The sequence below is a fragment of the Danio aesculapii genome, chromosome 14, assembly GCF_903798145.1.
Source record: "Danio aesculapii chromosome 14, fDanAes4.1, whole genome shotgun sequence".
Lineage (NCBI taxonomy): Eukaryota > Metazoa > Chordata > Actinopteri > Cypriniformes > Danionidae > Danio > Danio aesculapii.
Window position 1 is genome coordinate 42,465,275 of NC_079448.1, and position 15,253 is coordinate 42,480,527.

The 15,253-nt window shown below is 38.3% G+C and overlaps 1 protein-coding gene across 4 annotated transcripts in view; it reads right to left on the minus strand.

Annotated features, from left to right (window-relative positions):
- The window catches only part of pcdh19 (protocadherin 19), an 81,875-nt gene extending 66,933 nt beyond the window's left edge, over window positions 1-14,942 (minus strand). The window contains exons 1-2 of one of the 4 annotated variants that reach the window (XM_056471943.1): window positions 11,746-14,942; window positions 6,835-6,949 (exon numbers count right to left, since the gene is read on the minus strand). In XM_056471943.1, the coding sequence (XP_056327918.1) occupies window positions 6,835-6,949; window positions 11,746-13,931 (2,301 nt within the window). In that variant the 5' untranslated portion in view covers window positions 13,932-14,942. Of the gene's footprint in view, window positions 1-6,621; window positions 6,968-11,745 lie in introns of all 4 variants that reach the window. The other 3 variants (XM_056471940.1, XM_056471941.1, XM_056471939.1) reach the window with 3 other exon arrangements.
- Window positions 14,943-15,253: the final 311 nt, after the last annotated feature.

Genomic DNA, 15,253 nt, shown 5'->3' on the forward strand with positions numbered 1-15,253 from the left:
AAGGCAAGCAATCAGTCAAATAAGTAGAATCAGTGTATGCGGTTACATATATTAATATATTAACTTATCTTTGCTCTTAGCCAAAATGCGTTACCTGAGAACAAGCAATAGATTCAGAAGTTCAAAGAGTTGTTAGATTGACAAAATAAATTAGGTATCACATTTAACAACTATAATGAGATGAAATCCAGCGGAAGATCGTTTGTGAACTGTTCGACCTGCGCTGCTCTCATCTGGGGAGGTGTGCTCAAAGCACCCGCTGACTGCCTGGAGCTCAGATATGCGCATACGCTGCAGTGCATAACAGAGTGCATGTGTGGTCACGTGACGGAGAGCTGTTCAGAAACGCTAGATGAAACACCAGTGTGTATGTAGATCTAAAAGGTTCTAAAATGCTATTTTTACACTAAAACTTATTAGTGTAAACATGGCCTAAGCATAAAACGGTCCTAAGTGGTTAATATGATTGACAGCAGATGAGACGGTGTTTATTATGTTTTTAAGGCTTTGTACACTTAAAATGAGATAAAAAAAAGTTTGTCAAGCAAAGCAGCCTTATTGTGAAGCTGTGTGTCCATGCTGGATATACTACTGATTAGTTTGACACCCTGGAGAATAGGGCTAAAATAACATCAATACTAAGGAAACATATAGCTTTGCTTCATTATAATGAGAGACAGCTCTCATGTTTTCTTGTCACTGTGATACATATGAGATTAAGTAAATGTACATATCCTTCCTGACAGGCTGCTCTTAAATATTAAACTGTATCTAAGTACCATATGCTAGCAGTGGGATTTATGAGCTAAGTCCTTCAGTAACAGAATGCTAGCATCTGGATGAACAGTACTTAAATGATCGTTCCAAAGCCTGAGATATAGCTTTCTCTGACAGAAAATACAGCTAGGCCACACAAGAACAACTAAAAAGATATTGAGTTTTCTTTTCATGCTCTCCATAAAACTAGAGAACTACAGCACGTAGAGTAGCAGGATGCTTTCTTCTAGTGCTAACGTAATGCAGATCAATACTTGGTAGAATTTTAGCCTATTATCAAACTCACAGGTGGAGCAAAACCTCGTATTAATTAAAGCTTACTGTCATGTTTGCTTCTGCTGCAAGAATCACTACTGATTTGGAATAATTGACTAGAGAGCCACATCTACACTGTGCCCTGATCCTTGTTTTAGAAGACAACCACATATAAGTTAACCACAGCTTTCTGAAAACAATGTGCCTAAATCCTTAGAGAACCAGAGCACCACAGAACCATCTCAAGAGAGTCAGTATCATAAACACAGTTCTTACCTGGCGCCCTAAGACACAAATGACTGTTATCGCTATAGGTCAGAATATATATGAAGAGTTCAGATGCAAAAAACTCTAAGTGCCGCCTGAAATTGTCCTCTAAAATTGCCCTATGTTTATGTTCAGTTATATCACTTTAAAGGCAATGAAAATGACCTATTCTTTGTGTAACAGATGCCAGCTAGTGAAGTGCTATGCAACTGCCATGCAAAGAATCACTGGTTCGATCCCAGCTCAGACTGATTTGGGTGCAGATGTGGGGGCTCATCCGGGATGGGAGTGAAGATTGTAACGGTGGCCAGCTAGCAAAGTTCTATGCAGGTAAACCTCACTCCTCTGACCTCCAAAGGTGCTCTAGCTACAGACGCTATAGAGGCCATGGTCTTTAGCCGGTTTGATCCCAGCATAGACCAGCTTGGGTGCAATAGGATCGGTGGGTTATATTTGCACTAAAGTTAAATAACTGAAACTACACACAAAAGCCTGAGAAAAAAATATTAATAAAGATGCAACATTTTTATCCTTACAAAAGTTATTTGAAACATTTAAGCAATGCTTAATATTACATTATAAATCATGTTTGCTTGCAAATTGTATTCAATTACACTAAAAAGAATCTTGATCTATATCTACACTAGCATTTTAAAAAATTTTAATCAAATAAAAAACTACACATATTTCTTCTCTTTCATGGCTTATTAGCAGTAATAAATTTATTAAATATATAATTAATTATATTTAATTAAAGACAGACAAAGGCAATGTGTCTCTCTTCATCATTTGGGTATTTAAGAATAAGTCCATGAACTGTATGTACTTTTTTGGCCAGGAGAGGCCTCAAAGACCTTCCTGAATAATTGATTTATTTTTTAATCTTCTATCATGTACTTTTGTACCAATTCTTAAACCCTATATTGAACAATTGATCATATTACAGGCTATTTTGGAGTCTATTAAAAAAAAAGTTTTTATAAATAAAAAAATCTAATCCTGTGATGTGACTATTGTGGATACACACATCGCAATATCGATGCTCAAACAGTATATTGTTCAGCCCTAATACAAACCTTATAGAATAGATTTCAGTTCTGTCATGCATCTCATTCATTGTTAGCTTTATATCAAAAGTATGTCTGCCACTCTTATTGTGTGTTCAAGAAAAAAGCATGCTATGTACTCTGCAAAAGCATGTTATCAGTGCGATGAAATGCTGTGCATCTACTATCTAGATCAGTGGTTCCCAAAGTGGGGGTGGCAGGACAATGAGTGGAGGTGATCTAATTCATTTTATTAAACTATTACAATTACCATATTTTATACATAGCCTACAGATGATAAAAATAGTAATTAATAGTTACATTAAAAAAACAACAACATGCTAATAAAAATACTTTAGCCTTTTGACAACTGGATTGCGACCCCTGGGGTGATTACGTTATATATTAAAGACACAGCAATAGCGTCAGATGCAGCATATTGACTTTATGACACCAGGTTAAACTTTCTGACACCTTTACGGCACTCACGTACATTAAAAAGAAATACAGGCCATGACTGAATATGGAGGATGAGCTCCAAGTGGTCTCCAAAATTACTCCATAAATGGAGCAACATGCAAGTTTTGTATATTTATAACCTCCTCAGAGGATAGTGGGGGTCTCGAGTCACCGTCATTTTGGGGTGTCGTGGGCTGAAAAGTTTGGATCTAGATTATCAGATTAGTCTTATTATCAATGAACCGGCAGTGTATAATTTTAATTAAAAGTACGCAACATTTATTCCCTTAGAGAAAAAGAAAAAAAATTGGCATAGCACTTTTCTGAGCATACATTTTCAGAGTATAAGCTCCAACTGGGACTGTAAAGTAAACAAACAAATCACATCCCAAAGTCATGTTTGAATCACGAAAACACTCTAAAACAGCTCTCAGGCCTTGATATTTCAGGACAAATAAATGCACTGTTAATCACAAGCATGTACCAACCAGCGTGTCCTCGGCAGACCTCTGGAAAAAACCCTAACTTGTAGAGTCAAACGCTTCCAAGCCTAGACTGGTAATGCGTGAAAGAGCTATTATCGTTCATTTCACAGCTGCAATGTTTGATTCTGCCCCCCATAAATGGATACGTAATTACACCGACAAAATCCTTCTTATACAGCATGTTGAATGGGAGCCCATTGTATTTTGCAAATGTCACCCCAAAGGTGAATGGTATATATGTGAATATATGCAGTCGATATACGGCGTTATATGCAGAAAATGTGGTCAGAGAGATGTTTGTCAATGTCAGGTGGAGCGGCATGCATGATGAAGCCGGCACACAAATAAACCCGCACCTTTATCAGGCCAATCACTAGCCTATACGAAATTGGAAAATGTGCAGACATTAAGGTGCATATACACCATCCCTCTCCTAATGTTGCTGTGAAACAACAAAGCTTTGCATTAGTGTTCATTGTACTATCACGCTCAATCTACAGGCTTATTCAGCCCACACCGCCCCCTTCCCTAATTCCTTGTCTTTTCATCAGCTGAGAAAAATAGATGTTCTTTAATCCTGCTGCTTAGGTAGTTTTATTAAAGGATTATGCTACCATGCCTAGCTACTACATTTGCTGTTACGCTCTGTAAATCCTTTGTCCAGTCTGCGTGCAGCTTTACCTCAGTGTAGTCTGACCTAGAGGATCATGCTACCTCTGGCTGTATATTCTTCCATTCAACCTTGGTCGGATTTTAAATATCGTGACTGCTTCGATTATATTAGTGTTATAATAACCGTGATTCATTGATTTTCACAGGCTTTGCAAACAATGAAGAGTGTCAAATCAGCTAATCAATGGATTGGTGCAAATCTAATAACTCATTTTGCCAGCTGTGGAACTTCTCGTGTGTGTTCAGTCTGTTTGTGTGTCATCTGACTATTCAAACAGCCCTACTACAATACATACGGACACAAATATGGACACTACAATATACAGCTGAGAATCAATATAACAAAGCAAGCTTTTTTATTCAGTTTGTTCCGTCTTTAATAAACTCTCCCATCGGAAAAGGTATTACAGTAAATACTACAGTGATTTGAACTATACTATAGTAAAGTATTTGAATTGTTGAATCGTTGTTGTTGAATTGTTGTTTGAATCTTGTGTTGATTAAGTTAGCCGATTCGAATGTTATCACTTGATTGAATGGGTGTTATCAGCTGATAAATATGGGCCAGTAGAAGCCTTCTGCGCCTACTGGTATGCTCAGAAGGCTGTTATCATCCATCCACATGGTTAATCAGCTATAGCTACAAGAATTATTTATATTATTTATAAAATGTCTCATATATTGTATTTTATTAGCGTCTATCCCTACCATAAACCCATCCGTCACAGTAAAAACAGATCTGAATCTGGAGTCTTCTCTATTAGTATAGCTGATTAACCACAAGAAATATTCATATCAGTTATTAAACTTGCCATTAATTGTGTTTTATTAATGTCTACCCCTACCCTAAACCATACCGTCACAGTAATGTAAAAACAGATCTGGATCCGGAGTCTTCTCTATTAGTATAGCTGATTAACCATGTGAATGTATGATAACAGCCTGGACGCAGAAGGCCCATACTGGTCCATATCTATCAGCTGATAACCACTGATAACGCCCAATCAGTCGAGTAATAACATTCGAATTGGGTGAGTATATAGTTTCTATGATAATGCAACAACTATAATAATATAAACAAATTAAACGATACTAGTTTTCTACAAATATAAGGTATATTATACTAAAAGGCACCATAGTTTGAAGTAGTAAAAACTGAATTAACCTATAGTATGTATTATAGTTTATCAGTTCACTACGGTTAAAACTAGGCATGGGAAGTTTGAGCGTATGATAACCTTGAACAAAAATATCACGGATTCACGGTATTGTGATTACTGCTCTAAAATATGTTCTTTTTAAATGTCTGGGTAAAAAACAATTTTTTTTTTCAATTAAACACAATATATTTCATTTTTGGAATTTATAATATTTTGGAACAGTAAACATGTCAGCAATCGACTTCTGCTCTCTTCATTAGTTTCAAAAACGCATATTTCTTTACAACACATAAAAAAACACATGAAAAACAAATGTTTTATATACCTTAGGAACGATATAAATCTTAAATTTTAGCAGTTTTAAAACCTTGACTTTTCCAAACCACGGTAAACCTTAAAACCGGTTATCGTCCCATGCCTAGTTAAAACTACAGTGAGATGTAGCATTCATTAACAAGTGTTGTAAATACTATTATATATACAGTATAATACTCTATACTATAGGGTTCAACAACAACAGTAGTATTTACAATAGATTACTATAGTATTTTGGCATATGTGGCGTGTTAGCAAATTTTTCAAATGACTAAATCTGCATCACTGTTCCTTATTCAGTATCAATGACAGTTTGAATCTTTTGTAACAGTTTTCTATGAGTCTCTCAGTTATAAGAAACTGGATTTTAATACCATGCAGATTCCAGAAAGCCAAAATACAATAAATATAAATATAATTAAAATGTTTATTCTGTGATAAAAACAAGCACAGATACTCACAGAATCTGAAAAATGTTTATCATTGAATATGCATCATACAAAGTGTATGTGATGTTTAATTGTCATTGCATTGCTTTTGAGGTCTTCAAGCAACCTGACTGGATGCTGTGATTGATTACATCATAGTTTATTACTCTGTTACTACAATTATGACTGCTTATCATGTGTAACTGTATTTCAAACACGCAATTATTGTAACCGAATGCCACCATAAGTAACTGAATGCCACCCATGGACAAGAAGAAGTTAGGAGCAAATCATTGTTTCCGCGATGATTGTTCTTAATGGTTGCACCTGAAATTACACGCAGTGCTGCCGATTAGCCAGGTCAGTGCATTTGGCAGATGTTCAGGCTACAACTCTTTTGCTCAGCGTGAAAAAGAGAGAGCAGAAACAGAGGTGGCCAAATAATCCACTTTGGCAACTGTCCAATGACTGCTTGCTCACTTTTTTATTATCACCACACTCAGGAATCCAACACCGACAAATAATGCATGTAAACACGGATGCAAGCCTAGTAAAAAGAAACCAATTTCCAAGAACTCTCAATGAAAAAACAACAACAAAGCACATAGACTGTAGTAAAAGTAACTGCTAGCTCTCAGTAACCAAATGTAGCTTCTTTTTATTATGTCTAGGTTGCGACGGATCTCCCTCGACCCCACCCTCCCTTGTTGTTAGCCGTGGCAGGCTGAAGGATGGAGCAGACTGGAGCAAATCTCACCTCAGGCAGCGGCATGCCGTTGATGATGAGGTCAGGCTGCTGAGGGCCCTGCCCTGTGAAGGTGTGGTGGTAGCCATGGTTGGGTGCAGCATTCCTGGAGTTCTGGTTCTCCACGTTGAGGAAGGTGCTCTCGGAGCGCCTGCAGCCCAGCGGCAGAGTCTGCTGGTGGTAGTCGAAGTAGTTGAGCGAAGAGGTGAGAGACGAGCAACTCACCACATTCATCTTGTCCGTCTCCTCCACGTCCCGCGGCACCAGCCGGATGTCATTCTTGCTCAGCTTCTTCTTCTTGCTGGACTTCTTCTGGTTGCCGTAGGAGTACTCCGCCACCCTGCGCAGGTACAAGAAACTGAACAGACTCAATAAAGCAATGCTCTGCCTTCCTCACTGCACGCACAGCCAGTGCCAGGTCTCCGCCTGGCTCGGGCTGAGGTGCCAGACCCATATTCATTGGCGGCACGAGAGAGCGCAGCCACATTCGAGCAACCTCCGGCCGCCAATGGAGCCGACATCCCTCATTTGTTTGCATTTTCATGCTCGGCGATTTGACTTGTTACAAACATACATACACAATGCAAACATGCCAAACCACAGAAGCACACACGGCGACAAATGACACTGAGCATCATTGTGAGTGTAAGCATTAATATGCAAAGTTAAGCCCGCATTTGTCTACTTTTTCACTTGTGTTACAAACACGCCTGCTGGCAGGTGGGTTGTGAATTTCAATTCTGTGAGCTACGCTCTGTGGCTACTGCTAACTTGATTTGAGGGCTTTGATTGTAATCACAGTAAATGAGAAACTTTGAGATCTTACCCCGAAGGATGCTTAAGTTGGCAATCTAAACATAAACTAATCTGGAGAGTTGAGTCTTTGTCTGAGCTTATCCCCCCTCTCTCTTTCTTCCCATTGGGATCATTGCATCTTATAACCCCAAAACAATTTTACACGTATTTCTTTTTATGTCCTCCGAAGGGCACATATTCATTGCAAAGTACGGCTTTAGCTTAATGGTACTGTCGCTTCACCTGCACAACACAAAGCTCCTCTTTCTGTGCTTTTCATTTGGATTCAGCTAGTGTCTCCCTGCTCCTTACTTTTTTGTGGCTCGGAAAAAAAGATAACGGTGCAGGACCTTATCTTTTTAGGAGGCATCTAAAAGCATTTTTTCTTCTGTGCGAGTGAAAGCACAGAAAAAGTTAGGCAGTCTGAGGCATGCTTAATAGCTGGTCAAAAAATATACTATTCTTGTCATTCTAGTCAATGGAATAGTGAGATTTTACTTTCGTTAATGTAACAGAGAAATATGCAAAGAGATACAGTCACAGTTAGAATTATTAGCCCCCCTTTAAAAGTTTTTTTTATATATATTTCCCAAAATATGTTTAACAGAGCAAAGAAATTTTCACAGTATGTCTGATAATATTTTTTCTTCTGGAGAAAGTCCGATTTGTTTTATTTCAGCTAGAATAAAAGCAGTTTTTAATTTTTTAAAAGCCATTTTAAGGTCAAAATTATTAGCCCCTTTAAGCTATATTTTTTGATAGTCTACAGAACAAACCATCATTATACAATAACTTGCCTAATTACCCTAACCTGCCTAGTTAACTCAAATAACCAAGTTAAGCCTTTAAATGTCACTTTAAGCTGTATAGAAGTGTCTTGAAAAACATCTAGTCAGATATTATTTACTGTCATCATGGCAAAGATAAAAGAAATCAGCTATTAGAGATGAGTTACTAAAACTATTATGTTTATAAATGTGTTTAAAAAATCTTCACTCCGGTAAACAGAAATTGGGGGACAAAATAAACTGGAGGGCTAATAATTCAGGGGCGCTAATAATTCTGACTTCAACTGTAAGCTCTACAGCACGTATGCATATTTATTATGAATAAGATCAGACTGTCTCTGTTGCTTTAATAAACCATTTGTTGATATACTCTCAATTGAAACAGCGTCAGGTTCTTTTTATTCAACCGTGCTAATAAACACACGTCTCTATAGTCTGTTTGGTCATATGTGTTTGGCTCTCGACACAGTGAAGACAATCCAAAGAATCTCAGATGAGCCAGAAAGGAGAGTCAGTGAGCACAGCAGAAGAAAACCGTATCAAGCACTCTCACTAACCCCCTACTGGGAGAGCTGAAAGCCTCCATCAGGTTTCTATCTGGAGAGGAAAATAAATGTTAACGACAGCAATCTAAACACAGGCCATCTCTAACCATCTTGCGATCATGGCAAGGTAGATATTCTGCGTGGGTAACCACAAAAATCATGATCTAGATTTCTTGAAAATGTTCACTTGCATGCATTTCTTTTAAGATGGATCATTTACTGTATGCTGTCGCAGTGTAAGACGGAAACATCAACAACAATTTGAAGTAAAAAAAAATATGGTAATAGTTTCAGGTTAAATTTGCGAAAGCAATTTATATGGAAATGTTGAGTGGTAATGTAGCAGAGGGAAATCAACACAGTGGCCAATGTTACAGATTGATAAGTATTCATATTACAGTAGATTAACTAAATAATATTCTCCCCTACACACCATGCGTCAAAGACTATCACCGTGCCGTACATTTGCATGATTTACCTTTTAAGAGGGTAATTATTTTTATGAAAGTGTGATCTTGCCACAGCAGCATTTGTTTGCTATGGCCTTGCTACTGTATGTTGATATAGTGAAGTCTATGAAAATATGTTAGGGAACTAAACAACATGTTCAAATATGTGGGCAACAAATTTGCAAAAGGAACTCTTTCAATAAATTACATCTGTAATATATGCAAATACCAGTGTCAGTGTAGATGCCATGTGAATGAAGAAAGGCCTGCTTCACTGTTCTTTGCTTAGAATGAATCAGTCACTAAGAAAGGTACATATAACAAATCAACTGCTTATATTAGAGCACTCTATTATTTAGCTTTATTTCTGTTATTCTTTCAGAGATCCTATCAACTAAATGTCTTTAACCAATGCCTTACATGTATGTACATTAAACTAGTTTTTCTATCACTTTGAATTGTGATATTTATTTATCTGAATTAAATAATTCATATGAATTTAAACTCTTTTTAGGTGCGAAATACTTGCTATTATCTGCTATTATCTGTTATTCAAGCAAAATCATCTTTTTCTAACCATTTAAGACAGTCTAAATATAATAACCATGAACAAGTCTAATGATTGCTAAAATTATCTCTTGTTATGCTTAATTCTGTCACCAGCAATGGCAGCAGCAGAGCAAGGCCTGAAGCACATGCACAGTTGACGACACAGCGCGTGCATAGCCAAGGTACACATCAAACATGCTCTCTCTTTATCACTTAATCACTGTATGAGATCACTGATTCATTTCCAGTTCAAATACACTCATATGCATAAGTCGACTAGAGCAGGGTGCGAATTATAGGAGGGTTGGCCCACTACTGTAAGTAAGGCCTAAACTCAAAAATTAAAAGACCACTTAGACACTCAATGTACATCTGTATTTATAATGGTTAGGCCTGTGTCTAAGTAAAACATCATTTTTGTTTTGTTGTGCAAATTACTTAATTGCATTTCTTCCTAGTTTAAACAAGATTAGTTCAGAGCATTTCATGATAATTGGTTAAAATAACAAATTGTTCCAAAACTGTTACTGTTTTCATGTTTCCCACGTTTATATAAATTTTAAACATCAATATACAGTTGAAGTCAGAATTATTAGTCCCCCTTTGATTGTGATTTATATATATATTTATATATATTTTCCCAAATGATGTTTAACAGAGCAAGGGAACTTTCACAGTATGTCTGATAATATTTTTTTCTTATGGAGAAAGCCTTATTTGTTTTATTTCAGCTAAAATAAAAGCAGTTTTTAATTAAAAAATAAATAAATTAAATAAATTAAAAAAAACGATTTAAGGTCAAAATTATTAACCCCTTTAAGCTATATTTTTTCGATAGTCTACCATAGTTTAACCATAGTTATACAATAACTTGCCTAATTACCCTAACCTGCCTACTTAACCTAGTTAAACCTTTAAATGTCACTTAAGGCTGTATATAAGTGTCTTATACAATATCTAGTAAAATATTATGTGCTGTCATCATGGGAAAGATAAAATAAATCAGTTATTAGAAATGAGTGAATGAAACTATTATGTTTAGAAATGTGTTGAAAAAAAACTTTTTATAAAAAAGAAATAAATAAACAGGGGGTCAAATAATTAAAAAAGGGGGGGGGCGGTGATAGCTCTGACTTCAACTGTATATCAATATCAGTATCAATGTTTAATAGTCAGAAAAGTAAAAACAAAATTTGGTGGAATAGCCCTGACTTTCAGTCACAACAAATGAAAACAGAAAACAAAGTGTTCTTAATTCTAAATTACATAACGCTTTATATATATATATGGTAATTAGGCAAGTTATTGTATAAAGTGGGTTTGTTCTGTAGACTATCGAAAAATATAGCTTAAAGGGGATAAGAATTTTTACCTTAAAATGTTTTTTTTTTTCATTAAAAACTGCTTTTATTCTAGCCAAAATAAAACAAATACGACTTTCTCAATAAGAAAAAATATTATCAGACATACTGTGAAAATTTCCTTGCTCTGTTAAACAGCATTTGGGAAATATTTAAAAAAGAAAAAAATTAAGAATATTTCTTGGGGCTAATAATTCTGACTTCAACTGTATATTTATTTCTTTTAAATTGGGAAGAAATGTTAGGAGACTATTACATATTCTTGCTATCATAGTTGTTCTTTGGCGCCCCTAGGTTTGAAATAAATAGGCCTACAGTTTTGTTGCTCATTGGCCTAACTGTGAATAATCTAAAATAAAGTTATAATAAATTTACAAATATTAAATGTCACGAAACAAACAGTATGCCTAATCATGTTTGTAAATATTAAATATTGAAAACGGAAAGACCTCGAGTAACGTACTGTTGTCATGGTTACACCTCAGGTGAAGCAGTTTATGTTCGTGTTCATTCTGGATTTTATACTTAGGCCTTTTATTGATTTGATTTCTTTTTATGATTACCTTCAAATATTCGACCCCCCTGAAGGTCATTGAGTAATTCGCACGCTGAACTAGACTTCAAAGAGGTATTAAAATTGTTTGGGTACCTGCAGTTGTAGGTTCTGATTTCCTTGTTATCCCTTTTGCACTTTACAGCCACAAATATCATCGTGACAAACAGGATGACTGCAATAGAGCCCAAGGCAATGATGAAGATGAGGGACAGGTTGACTGGTCCGATTTGCTCCTGTGCATTGAGATCAGGTGAGAGATAAATGACAATATATGCAGAGGCAGACAGAGAAGTTTGGCCGTGGTCGTGCGCCACCACGGTGATTTGATAGGATGGTTTCGCGTTCTCCCCAAACGTCTTTGTGGTTCGCACCTCGCCGTTTATCTGGTCTATTTCAAAGTATGCCATGTCTCCTTCTGATATTGAATATGTTAACCTCCCATTTTCACCCTCATCGTAATCATCAGCTTTTATTTGTGTAACCAAATAACCAACTCCAGCATTTTTAGGGATGGACACCTCCGCGGTGCCGTTCACCAGGGGCGGGGTGGTCATCACAGGTGTGTTGTCATTTACATCCAGTACGACGATGCGCACGGTGGCGTTGCTGGTCAAAGGTGGATCTCCCCCATCCTTCGCAGACACTTTAAACTCAAATGTCCGCGTGTCTTCGTGATTAAAAGCCCTGACGCCGTATATTTCGCCGTTTGAGTTGACGGTCACGTAAGATTCCACAGACATGCCCCGCACCTCCGATTTGATGATTTCGTACGACACGGTACCGTTCATGCCCAGATCAGGGTCCCTGGCGGACACCGCCAGAAGAAACGCGCCTGGGACGTTATTTTCGAGCACCATGGCTTGATAATGGGGCTTGGTGAAGTACGGGGGATTGTCGTTTTCATCGGTGACTTTCACTGCAAACGATTTCGAGCTTCTAAGTGGGGGGTATCCGCTGTCCTCGGCCAGAATGGTCAAATTGTACATGTCTCTCTGCTCTCTATCCAAACGGCCGTCAACAAGTAAGGTGGAGAAGCTCTCGAACTCATTGAGTCTAAAAGGCACATTGCCCTGCAGTCTGCACTGCACTTTCCCATTCGCTCCGGAATCGTTGTCTGAGACTCTCACCAGCGCTATCACGTATCCGAGAGGAGCGTTTTCACTCACCTCTACCATCTCGCTGTTCTCCGACAACAGTTTGATTTCGGGCGCGTTGTCGTTTATGTCGATTACGTTAACAATCACTTTGCAGTGGGCAGGGATTGAATTTGGACCCAGATCTTTGGCTTGTACGTCAATTTCGTGAATGTGCAGTTCCTCGTGGTCCAAAACGCCGTTCACTGTGATTACACCTGTTTTGGGGTCAATTTTAAACATCTGTTTGGTGAGGTTGGAGACAAAGTTTATGAATGAGTAGACCACCTCGCCATTGGTTCCTTCATCGGGGTCAGTGGCGTTCAGGTCTATGACTAACGTGTTAATGGGAGAATTCTCCAGCACGTTGACAGTGTACACCGGCTCATCGAAAACGGGGTTGTTGTCGTTGGAGTCGATGACTTTGATGTTAAGTTGCACAGTCCCAGACTTAGGAGGGTCTCCGCCATCCTCCGCCGTGAGTTCAAACGTGTAACGAGACTGCGTTTCTCTGTCTAAAGTCTTTTCCACTACAAGTTCTGCGATTTTGGACCCGTCTCCCCTCGTCTTAATCTCAAGACCGAAAATATCATTCGGGGTGATGGTGTACGTTTGAATGCCGTTGCTCCCCGAGTCCGGATCGCTTGCCCCCTCTAGGGGAAATCTGGTACCGGGAGCGGCATTTTCCGAGATTTCTATGTCAATGTGGTTGGTGGGGAAGCGGGGCGCGTTGTCGTTTACGTCGATAATCTCAATTTTGATCACGCAGATCTCCATCGAGTTCGACATCACCTCTAACGAAATGAAACACTTAGGTGTCTGTCGGCAAACAGCGTCCCGATCAATTTTTTGCTTGGTGATGAGCAGTCCGGCGGGGCTCAGATTAACCCATCGCGGCTCGGAATTGGAGATAACCCGCAAATAAGGCTGTCGGTTTCCAAGTGCAAAACCCGCAACTTTTGCGTCCGCCGTCACGTTGGCTATCTTTGTGCCTGCACGCAGTTCTTCCTCCACGGTGTATTTCAAATTGAAAACGGCATCGACTCCAGTCCAGCACAAGAGAAAGCACAAAAACATTTGTACGAAATCCATGTCCTTGGAATGCATTGTACCTGTTGATGTCTGTCTTGACGCGCTCATTTGCATGATCGTTTATTAACATTTAAACCTATGCACATTCGGTACGACGTAAAAAAAAGCTCCGAGAAGTCAAACGAACAAAATCACAGTCTGGCAGATATCCTTTAAAATGAGCGAAAATGTTTATATCTGCGGTGAAATTCATTTGACTGACTGATTACGCAGTGGATAACTTCCATTTACTTTATCGACATCTTATCAGGCCACCCATGTCTTGCACTATTTGTGAAGAAAATATTAAGGAAATGATTGGAGAATGATTCTTCATCTAACGAATGAGAAAACATTGTGAATAGAAAAACATGGCTTCAACGTGAACATTTGTGTAGTTCACGGAAACCGAGATGTAAACCGACCATTTTGAGCCAGTGAGAGAAAATATTCAGTACTAATGTGGGCTAAATGTCCGCTGGAAGGTCCTCAACTTGTGAATGAATGAAAGAAAGGATCCAATTTTAAAATATTTGCTCTTGGTATCATGATTCGTGACGAAAACTTGAATTAAAATTAATTTAAAACATCGTTCATGCCAAATCAATCCATATAACGATGTGAAGTTAGAATATTTCCTCCTTGATCCGCATTTCTGTCCATGCTCTCATATCCAACTGGCTGAAACCAGAGATTCCAATTTGAAGAAAGAAAAACAAATAGTCCAATTTTTGTGACTGGAGCAATGAAGACAACCCCAGTTTTAACGAAATATCAGTCCACAATTCAGTGATATTCCCAGTCGAGCAAAAGGTGTGCGCCTTGTCCACTGAAGATTTCGTAAATGTCTTGTATGAAGGTGTTTCAGCTGGCCTTAGTCCAGAATGAATGAAACTAAATCCGTATAAAACACTGAGAAAAGATCAGTGAAGACAAATAAAGCAATAATAAGTACTGCTGGGTTCGACTCGCCGTAAAAAAGCGTCCGGTCTGAAATATCCAGCCTCTGGATGAAGCGAAATAGTTCTTGATATAGTTGTTAAATGTGGCTCACTGAGGTAAACGCACGGCGCGCATCTTCAGCGCATACTGTCGAATGCACAGCTCAGTGTCTCGCGCTCAGTCTCAGGACCCGCAATCCCCACAGCCAATCAGAGGTTACACTGGAGAGCTGGATTTGCTGGTGGGTGGGGCAAAACTACAGCTATGAACTCGGCCAACTAGCTCCAGTTCATACAACGCACGGTGTATGTTTTCTGCTCTGCTTACGCCTGGACATAACGTATGTAATTGTGCGATTATTGAATTTCGGGAGGGAATTAATTTCCTTAAGATCATTTCGGGGCAATTTTAGGCTAGCCAGAAGGTGTATTTTTTTTAAACTGAGCATTGGCATA